The 11,380-nt window shown below is 43.8% G+C and overlaps 1 protein-coding gene across 1 annotated transcript in view; it reads left to right on the top strand.

The window, feature by feature from the left end:
• Positions 1 to 11,380, top strand: part of fmnl1b (formin-like 1b) — a gene marked incomplete at its 5' end in the record, with an annotated part of 243,973 nt that overhangs the window by 230,816 nt on the left and 1,777 nt on the right. The window contains 4 exons of the mRNA XM_084322609.1: positions 286 to 449; positions 6,825 to 6,926; positions 9,809 to 9,904; positions 11,370 to 11,380. The exon at positions 11,370 to 11,380 is cut by the window's right edge and continues 104 nt beyond it. Of these exons, the coding sequence (XP_084178735.1) occupies positions 286 to 449; positions 6,825 to 6,926; positions 9,809 to 9,904; positions 11,370 to 11,380 (373 nt within the window). The remainder of the gene's footprint in view (positions 1 to 285; positions 450 to 6,824; positions 6,927 to 9,808; positions 9,905 to 11,369) is intronic.

An 11,380-nucleotide genomic window follows, 5' to 3' on the forward strand; every position in this document is an offset into this window, starting at 1 on the left:
CACAGGTACTTTAGGAAGTCAATCAAATGTCAATCATATGGGCCGCCTGCCCCACCCCAAAAGTATGTTGCATTCAGAATTCAAATTGCGGAAGCACACAGTGAGGTAAATGCTGTTTCTTTAAGTGGTTTCAATTTAACACAACTTTAGTATACTTACTCTTGAACATAAAAAATATACTAAAATATACTTTTTTTTTATTTTATATATTTTTTTGGTCACATGACTCTTATGAGCAATAATGAAAATGTTCTCACGTCATCTTTTTGTCTCCTGTGTCCATAGTGTCCCTTGATAGTATTCTGCAGGACGTGCGAGCTCTGGAGAAGGGCATGGAAGTGACCCGGAAGGAGTTCACCGTACAGGAAGACAACCCTATCCTGCGACAATTTGTCACCAGCAACAATGACCTGTTGGACTCGGTTGTCACCGATGGCAAGACTGCCCAGGTTGACTGAATTTGCCTCGTAGCCGCTTGCTCTATGGGACATTTTTTTTTAATGCATGGAAATGTATCCTTATAACACACAAGTGTTAGGCACTGCATTATGCCAAAGGATAATGAGCTTTTATTTGTATATTTTGTCATAACTCTATGTACAATATGAATTAAGAGATTATCACTCAGTTTGAGAATCAACACTGTGCAGTGAGTCCAATCAATATTTATGAACATGAACAAATCTCTCTCAATGTCAGAACCTCTTCTGGAGCTGTAACCTGGTGGATCAGATGGGTTTGTTACGCAGAACTATCTGAGAAACTGTTTGGAAAAGGGCAGGTGCTTTAAAAAAGATAAATACTTGGCAGGCGATTGGATGAACCATCTGTCCATCACTGACTATCACAGGCTAACTTCAACCAATCAGATCAACAAACCATATGATGTAGTAGTGGAGCACTGAAGAGGAAGCTAGCTATGTAGTTAGCATGTGATTGATTGATTGATTGAAAACTTTATTAACAGATTGTAGAATGGGTACAATACAGTACGGCTCAATACAAGCTCAATGTCAGTAGAAGATTATGGAATACGAATGCCAAGAAAATATTTGATTCAAAGAAGGTAGCAAACGTCACACCTAAACCACAACCGTAGCTACCAGTCGTTCCTCATTGGACACTGACAGGTCTGAACAGGCCCGGACTGGCCATCGGGAGCACCGGGAGTTTTCCCGGTGGCCTGGCCTGCACAGATTTAAAAAAATTAAAAAAATTATATAAAAAAAAATTATTATATATTCTTTTTATTATTATTTTTTTTTGCCAGGCCATTGTTTCTAGTTGTGGCGGCGGCGCGGCGCGATCATTTTTAGATAACCAGGTGGGTGGGGAACAACCAGGATTTCACTGTCTGCGACAGAGTTGGAGAACTATCTGACTCTCTCTCCCTCACGCGGACACACACACACACAATGGAGCCGTGCTGCCGCTTGTGATTGGTGGAGGCGGGACCAGGCGATACAACTGATTGACAGTGGAGGCGGCGAATGGAATGGCAGATGGCACACTCCCAAAAGGAGTTGTTAAATCTGACATTACAAAAAACAATATGTGGTGGTTATGATTGGGGCTGAAGTTGAATAAACAATTTATGAAAGAGAGTCAAAATAATTCCAAGATAATTCAAAGATTACACACCTTTGCCACATTGGCTACAAACATAATCACTGCAAAGTTATCAAACAAATAAGAATCTGATCAGACACAAGGGTTAAGTTGTTGTTCCCTTTCTAATTTCCTCAAAAACATCTAGTCTAGTTAATGTGATCAATATTATTTGACAATTGATGCTTTTTGTTGGAAATTTCAGTCAGTGAGCTCATACTTTGAGCACATTTTATAGTTAAAATGATTGAGACAACGCAATCTTCTGTCTTCGTTGTGCATGCATGCGTGTGCTCACCACACGTGATACATGTGTCACTATTCTGGCAGTGGCTACTGTTATTATAGTATTGTAATGAAAGGTCTGTTATTTAATGTTTGTGTAAAGGGCTATTTTAACTGTTGATGGGTAGTGCATCAGTAAAGTGAATATGGTATTGTGCTCTTGACTTGTTTGAATAGGTGGAGAGAGTGGTTAACTGTATTATAATAGTAAATAGAAAAATATGTTGTGCTCTTGCTTTTTTCTTTTTGAAGGTGGAGAGAGTACCATTGCTAGTGCCACAACAGTTTTATTTGAGGGTCATAACAGTACATTGTACTAAGCAATTGTTGGCTCATTAGTTTGTGATTCACATGCACTAAAATTCACTAGAATGCAGGAAATTAAGTCTTTGTAACTAAAATCTTCCGGGTGGGGGACCCCCGGCTTAAAAAGTGGCCTGATTGGGGCTATATTTCACGCTATATCTCCCGGTATGAATTATTTCCCCAGTCCGGCCCTCGGTCTGAACCACAAGTGCATAACTTGAAGCCTGACCAGATGAGTTGTCGCAAGGTCATTGAAGCTGCTCCATAGAGTGTGGAAGATGGTAAAAGTGACCGTGAGAGCATCCCAGGAGGTGTTCTGTAGATAAGAGTACAGAACACCCATTGATGGCGCGGTCAAGGCTAGTCGCCGTCTGGTCAGCTCCATGACGATTGTGCGTACTTTTTGTTATTGTGTTTATTTTTAGTACTTTTTTTATAGAAACTACGCTGGCATGGACGAAATACGATCGCCAGTAAATGAATGGACTTAAACTCCGGCCTGAAAGACGGGTTTAACAACACTTTTTGCCAAAACTGGTCACCGGAGATTCGACGAGACGACAACAACAACAGAGACAATGGCGGTTCGATCAAACGGAAACATAGAGGACGCAGAAGCGGAATTAGGAAGAGACTGAAAAATTCTCCTTACCAGCCGGCGATTCCCTCAATTCTGCTGGTAAACGTCTATTCGCTGGAGAATAAGATGGACGATCTCCGTGCGAGGGTCCGCTTCGATCGAGACGTGAGAGATTGCAACATTATGTGTTTCACGGAGACATGGCTGAAGGCAACAACTCCAGATCACATCATCTCTCCGTCAGATTCCTTCTCCGTCTTCCGAGCGGACCGTACAGAAGAATCCGGTAAGAGCATTGGCGGGGGACTCTGTCTTCTGACCAACAACAACTGGGTCAACCCGAAGGAAGTAAAGATACTTTCCCGCTCATGCTCGCCGGACCTGGAACATCTGTCCATACAATGTCGCCCGTTTTACCTCCCCTGAGAATTCACCGGCAGTGTACATCCCACCGGCAGTGTACATCCCACCACAAGCAGATACCGCCAGGGCCCTGGCGGATCTACAGGGACATCTAAACAAGCAACAGATCAAGCACCCAGACGCAGCAATGATCATAGCCTGCGACTTCAACCAGGCGAATTTGAAGAAGGTGATGCCAAACTCTTTCAGCACATCGCTTGCACCACCAGGGGAGGAAATACGCTTGATCATTGTTACACCCCGTTTAGAACCGGTTACAAGGCAATACCAGCCCCTCCATTAGCTGGTTCAACAAGCACATCGGATCACAACGCCATCTTGCTTATCCCCGCCTACCGCTGCCGTGTCAAGTGAGGTAAAGAATTGGTCCGACCAATCAGAGGCCACGCTACAGGACGCACTCGATGACGTCGACTGGGGAATGCTTCAGGCGAGCTCCAGTGACGTCAGTGAGTTTGCTGATGTTGTTGTCAGTTTCATAACAACTCTAGCCGATAGCATTGTACCCACGAAGACGGTCCAAGTCTTCCCGAACCAGAAACCATGGGTTGACAATACTATCCGAGTGGCCCTGAATGCTCGCACCGCTGCTTATAACCTGGGCAGAACATCAGGAAACATGGAGGAGTATAAGGCTACAGTCTATACTCTGAGGCACAAATGGCCCAGAACGACACAAGAGGTTTATGGCGAGGACTACAGACGATAACTGACTACAAAGTCAGCGCCCCCTCAATCGGGAGTGCCGACGCCTCTCTCGTGGATCAACTCAACTCCTTCTACGCGCGGTTCGGTGCAAACAGTGGCGACGCTAGCTCACCGGCTAACAACGTCACTGACGCACCGGCCGTGGTGGGGGGGGGGGGCATCTACGGGGGGGGCACTCTCTCATTGACGGAAGACAGTGTGAGAAGATCATTTATGTGGGTGAACACCAGGAAAGCAGCTGGCCCAGATGGGATAACAGGACGGATACTTAAGTCCTGTGCTAACCAGCTAGCCCCAGTGTTCACCACCATATTCAATCTATCCCTGGCTAAGTCCGTGGTCCCTGCCTGCTTCAAGGTGTCCACTATAATCCCGGTACCAAAGAAATCCTCCCCAGCAGGTCTTAATGACTACAGACCGGTGGCACTCACCTCTGTGGTTATGAAATGTTTTGATGTAACCCATTCTGTATTGTCCTTGAACAGTCTTAATTCATTCTTCTCCACCGTCTCTTCTGTCACGACAGTCCAATGGTTCTGGGCCTCGTCGTGGCCAACCACCAGTCCATGTTAGCCGAAGCTAGCGATGACATGGCATATTCCCTTCCTCCCCGCGACCGTTTCAAAATCTCTGATCAACGCGTCCGCTCGTCTGTGCTTCGTATCTCAGTCTAACTTATCCCGGAAGAAACTCACATCATAGCGTCTTCTCCCTAGCAACGGGGAGCCCCCTCTCCTCGTTACTACATGACACGCAGTCTTTGACAACGGCTCTTTGACCCAAATCACTATAGCAACGGCGATGTTGACATTACCGCCCCTCTTACCCCATAACAAATGCTGTGGCTTGATAATGCACTTTCTCCAGATCGAGTAACCTTGATGCTGTGGCTATCAGCTGTTGATGTTAAACAGCACAGCCCAAATCCTCATCTGCTGCTGTTAGTCTGCTGCAACACACACTGACTACCGGCTACTTTTAAGATCTATAGATCCATCTGAGTAGATGCTGTCACCCACCAATACATTATATACACATTGAAAAACATAGATTCCTTCACCAGTGATATGGACCCTTTGCAATTTGCATACAGGTCCACTGACGATGCGGTCTCTCAGGTACTACACAACACCCTCTCCCACCTAGACAGCCAGAAGGGGGGCTATGTGAGACTGTTGTTCATTGACTATAGCTTAGCGTTCAACACCATAGTCCCCACCAGACTGGTGGACAAGCTGATCGAGCTGGGTCTGAGCTCTGGATACTAGACTTTCTGAGTGAAAGGCCTCAGGCGGTCAGGGTGGGGGGTCAGACCTCCAACACCATCACCCTGAGTATCGGGTCCCCCCAGGGCTGTGTTCTGAGCCCCCTGCTGTATTCACTCTACACACATGACTGTGTGGCCAGGTTCAGCTCCAACTCCATAGTGAAGTTTGCGGACGAAGTTTGGGGCTGATCTCTGACAACGACGAGAAGGCCTACCGGGAGGAGGTTGATGTACTGGCACGCTGGTGTCAGGACAACAACCTGCTCCTTAACATTGGTAAAACCAAGGAGCTGATCGTGGATTTTAGGAGAACACAGCAGGGGACACACACACCACTGTGGATAAACGGGGCTACCATGGACAGGGTGAGCAGCTTTAACTACCTGGGGGTCCACATCTCAGAGGACCTGACATGGACAACACACATAGACTCAGTCGTAAAGAAGGCGAAGCAGCGCCTCTACCACCTGAGACAGTTAAGGAAGTTCAGAGTATCGGGGAAGATACTCCAGTCCTTCTACTCCGGAGCTGTAGAGAGCATCTTGACTGGAAACATCACTGCCTGGTATGGAAACAGCAAGGCACAGGACAAGAAGGCCCTACAGAGAGTGGTGCGCCTAGCTGAGCGTACTACGGGTATTGCACTACCACCCCTGCAGGTCTTATATAACAAGAGGTGCAAATCCAGAGCCTGCAGAATAATGAAAGACCCTCACCACCCCAACAACAGCCTGTTCAAGCTGCTGCGGTCAGGCAAACGCCTGCGCACACCAGCAACTAGGACAGAGAGACTTTGGCTCAGCTTCTTCCCCCAGGCCATCAGAGTCTTGAACACTGAACTCTCCACACACAAGCACACATAAGCACACACACAACACACATACTGTATACGCTCACACACTAACAGACACTTTAGCATGAACACACACATGCTGCACACACTCAACGGTCACTTTACACAATGAAAAGGTCACAAAAAATAAAAAATAATAATAGAGAACAGGAGTGGTTCTTGTATAGTAAATAGATGGATATAGTAAGATAGCATAAGGATATATAGTATAACTGTATATTGTATAGTAGTGTATAGTAGTGTACATAAGACCCAGTGCCTCATCCGTAGCTAACACTGTATTGCACTATCGCAGGACCTTAGCATGTCTTTACCATGCTTTTTGTAAACTTTATGTACATTATACCTGTTATGTCTCATTCTATGTCTTATTCTTATTTTCATTACTTGTATTATTGCACAATCGCTGCGGGCATAACCACCCGCATTTCACTGTATGCTTGTATGCCGTGACAAATAAAACTCTTGACTTGACTCTTGACTATAAGTTAACATGTCACTTTTGCTCACTTAGGTATAAATATTCAAACAAACAGTTGTGTGGGTCTGTAAAATCTGTCACCCAAGCCGCTCCAGATCTTGATGACATCACAGGTGCACATAAGTACAGAGGTTTCTGGCTTTGGGAGTGAGTTGTTCACAAATGTCTTACTGTAAATTGAGCGGCATTGCCCTTTACAATCATAACATACTGTGCATACAAAATCATTTGTACACCTGCCCACCATTGTACTTGGTTTTGGCCTATAGGCTAAAGTGAAAGTCAAAGTAATTTGGTTTCTTCTGTTTTTCAGGACGTGTACGACTCGGCAGTGGAGTACTTTGGAGAGAACTCTAAAACCACTCCACCCGCAGTGTTCTTCCCCGTCTTTGTCCGGTTCATCAAGGCATACAAGGTAGATAGATAGATAGATAGATTCAGATTCAGATTCAGACAACTTTATTGATCCCGCGTGGGGCAATTCACATCTGTAGCTTCACGAGTAACAGAAACAACAAAAAACAAAAACAAAACATCTCAATGACAGCACGGCAACAACAACAACATTCCATGCAATACACAATCCAGTAAAAGTAGAAGTAAAAACAGACAACTAAGTGTAAAAGGCTACTTAAAATGACTACTGTCTGTGTTTAAAAGTCTGATAGCCGAGGGTACAAAAGATTTGGCGTAACGGTTGGTCCTACTTGGTGGAACGTCATAACGGCGGCCAGAAGGCAACAGCGAAAACCGCTGAGACAGAGTGTGGAGAGGTTGATTTGTGATGCTCGTCCCCTTCTTGACCACCCGGTCCGTCCAGAGAGAACATAGGTCTCTCTGTTTTACTATTATTTTGGAGCACACTTTCACAATATACTGTAGGCTGTTCCTATCTTTAATAGATAGGCCACTGAACCAGCAGATAAAAGAAAAAGTTGAGGCTTTCAATAAAATAACTATAAAAAGTGCTCAGGATCTTCACACTAACATTACAGTAAAAGAGTTCAGCTTTCTCAGCAGGTAGATCCTCTGCTGACCTTTTTTGACAATGGACTCTAAGTACTGTAAGTTGAACTTCAGTTTACAATCAAACACAGTTCCCAGGTATTTGTACGATTCAACAATCTGGACGTCCTCGTCATGAATTACACTATACACTGGCTTGATGATCGGAGTTGTGTCTGAAGTCAATTATTATGTCCTTAGTCTTAGAGACATTGAGGTCCAAGTAATTCTCATCACACCATTTCACAAAGTCGTGAAGTACAGGTCCATGATCAGTCTCGGAGCGCTGCAGTAGGGATACAAGGATAAGATAGATAGATAGATAGATAGATAGATAGATAGATAGATAGATAGATAGATAGATAGATAGATAGATAGATAGATAGATAGATAGATAGATAGATAGATAGATAGATAGATAGATAGATAGATAGATAGATAGATAGATAGATAGATAGATATATTCAGATAGAATTACTGAAATTGTAATGTGATTACTGAAATTGAAACAGAAATGCCTCATTACTTAATCACAGGAAAAGGTCATGTCATTACAGTAACATGTTACTTATTAACCTGTTACCCCAGACATATGGAATGTCATGTCCCAAGTCAGAAATTAGGATATTTCTCAAAGCACATGTTTAGTTAGTCCTTCAAGTGTAATATAAGTTAAGAAAAAAAGTACTACACCTAAATTGTACTTTAAAATGTAATTTCAATTGAACTACGACTTTTAACACACTAAGTAGGCTACAACCTAAGTGTTTTCAATTTAACACAACTTTTAGTATACTTTCTGAAAAGTATACAACGGTATTGTAACTGAGGGGTACAATTCCCTGACTGTATTGATAAGTATGGTATCATTAAACCACTACCGCTTTATGTACTTTAATTACTGGCCATACAGTACACGATATATGAATATGATGAACACTTCCCACAATGAAATCGGTTCCAGTCAAAGGTATTAATCAAGTATTTAATGGAGCAAAAGGTACATAGGATACTTTACATTATTCTTTGAATGCACTTGTAAGGCAAAGGAGTATGCGTAGGCAAATCAATAACGAATGTCCATTCTCTGGTTACGCAGGAGGTAATTATACAACCTGAATCTTAGGGAATTATATCTATGGTACACTAGTAATAGCGGGAGATACTGGAAGGGGTTCCCACTGGTTGTAAGCCAGCAAGGGGGTAGAAGATCTGTCGGTAGTAGGACGTCTGGTCAACGATGACTAGGGAGACTTCAGGTACAGAAGCCGGTGCAGTAGTCTCTTGATCCACAGACGAATACAGCTTGGTTCTCTTGTAGACTGTAGCTCTACAGTGAAGAAAGCTAGGCGGCCTCAGGCTCTCTGAGCGCCGACTCGACTTGACTCCTCTCGGGGTAAATCCAACACGTGCAGGCGTCGGCGATTATCCGCTCCATAAATCATAGGACCAAAGCAAATATATTCCAGCCACAAAGGGCTATGTAGTCGTCGGGTAGATTAATCCAGTGTACATGTCCATACGGTTCTCGCCTAGATCTCCTCGGGTGAAAGCGCCATGCGGTCGGCCCAGCCTGGATAAGAACTCTAGCTAATATGAGAAAGCGTTGGAGATGCTGGTCACTATAGAATTCTAACCGCACGATACACTATACACAAATAGACTATTAAAGACTCAATAGAAATATGTCGCACTCGACGGTATAGCGCCAAACTCTGACAATTCAGTTACTAATTCGCACGCGGTCTCGATGCTCTATTCTGGGGCCAAACAGGCCATACTTCACCGCACGTTGTATCGTGGGTGAGGCTTCAACTTATCGGTAACATACTAAATGGACGAAGGGTACGGAGGTAAGGGGCTAAGGGCTTCTACATTCACCTGCGCCGTATTTATACGCACGGTGCACAAATAGTGCCACTCTCATTTCTGTCGCCGTATCCCTGGGCAGGGGCGGGCATGTCCAGACACATCTTGACGGTGACTTTGAACTTGGCTCCGGGGGCCGGTCCCTGGCGCCGGTGGACCGCTGTCCAATAGGAGAATGAACTATTATGGGCTGGACTAAAGGGATATTCCGTGTATATGTACAAGGAATATACAAGGGATATCAAACGATATACAAATACTATGCAATATATATCAATAAATAAATATATATATTCGGTTTAATCTGATCCTTCGTAACAGGTATGCAAAGTATACCTTCAGAAAATACACTTACGTATACTATTTTTATTTAATTTTTTACTTGGGGGTATCACAGTAAAAGCTTGTCTTTCTCTATGGCAGCAAGCGGAGCAGGAGAACGAGCAGCGGAAAAGACAAGCTGTTCTCAGCAGTGAAGCTCCACCTACTCACCCTAAGTCTGAAGTAAGGGGATATAAGGTACCGTGGTTATTTCACTTTAACAGAACATATTGCCGTCTCATGAGAGGGGGGTGAGGGACACTCATTGAAAACATGGAGAGCTGTATTTGAAATGCTTTTGTAATTTGCCAAATAATCATAATTCATAAATCAATGGATAAACACCATATCTTTTGTCTTTTAATCGATGAAACCTGTTGCAATAACAGCAACATCCTCGTTCATTTTGACTAGCTAATCCCCCTCCACTGTCACGATCCGCTCCCCCAGCCTGGCACCACTCTCCCTCCGTTTCCCCAGGCTGGTCACACTGCCCCTCCGCCTCAGAAGGCCTGCCCTACACCCCCCTCTAGTGGAGTGTTCCCGGTACTCCCTGGACTCAATGTGTTACTACTCCCTCTGTTAATCATATGTAATCTCCTGTTGTCCTCAATGTTTACGTCAATGTTCAATGTGTGTATTGTATTCCTGTGTGTGCTACCTGCTCTCTTTCCCGGTCTGGTTTAGTGTTGTATTTGTATGTATCATCGTTGGTCCTTAATGTCATGTTATCTATTGTTGTCATTGTTTGTCGTCCAGGTGTGTCTTGTTAGTAATCAGTCTATTAGTCCCCCTATATATTCTGTCTGTTCCTGTCACTCCCCTGTCGGTTCGTAAACGTTTCTTGTGACTTCCGTTGTTATCATTATCTGCCAGCTTAGGCTGTGGTACAATTATGATTTTGTTGTTGTAGTTTAAAGCCTTGTGAAGAACGAGTAAAGCTTATTTCCAAACTACACCCCGTTGTGTCCTGCCTCTCTCTCTCTCAATCCTGTTATTGCGCCTGGGTCCACACCACCAACAACGAATCCTTACATCCACAAGATGTTCTGTTTACATTGAAATGTAGAAATGGGTAAATCGTATCTTTTAAAACGGAAAATTCATAATTATTTTGGTATGACTTTGATCCAATGGTCCAATGGTCCCAACCCTGTCCAAATGCCCTTGAGCAAGACAATATAATTTGTAGTTAAATACCTATAACAGTGATATGCAAAGAGATGGATTCCTAAATATACAAGGTAAAATGGTGATTGAAAAAAACAAATGTCATGTCAAGGACCCCCAAATTTATATGTAACAAGTCGTGGACCCCCATTGCATAAGATTTGTGTGCCTATCTGAGAAGGTAGTTGTTGTTAGATATTATTTAGTACAGAGTTCTATAACTGTCTTTTGGGGAGACAACAGTGGAGAGTGAAACCTATGACCAGAATAGTAAGTTGTATACATTGTGCTGACTTCTAATGAATCGAATATTAGTAAAAATCGAACTACTCCCCATTTCGCTGGGGACCCCCTGGAATCCCCTCAATGACCGCTGGGGGTCCCCAGACCCCACTTTGAGAACCAATGCTATAGTAGACTGTGAATAAGGGAAATAAGGCTTTGCCAAAAAAAAACAGGTGTACGCTAAAAGATTTGACCTTTGACTTCTCAGGTCCCCATAAT

Source organism: Notolepis coatsorum (genome assembly GCF_963971535.1).
Source record: "Notolepis coatsorum genome assembly, chromosome: 10".
Taxonomy (NCBI): Eukaryota; Metazoa; Chordata; class Actinopteri; order Aulopiformes; family Paralepididae; genus Notolepis; species Notolepis coatsorum.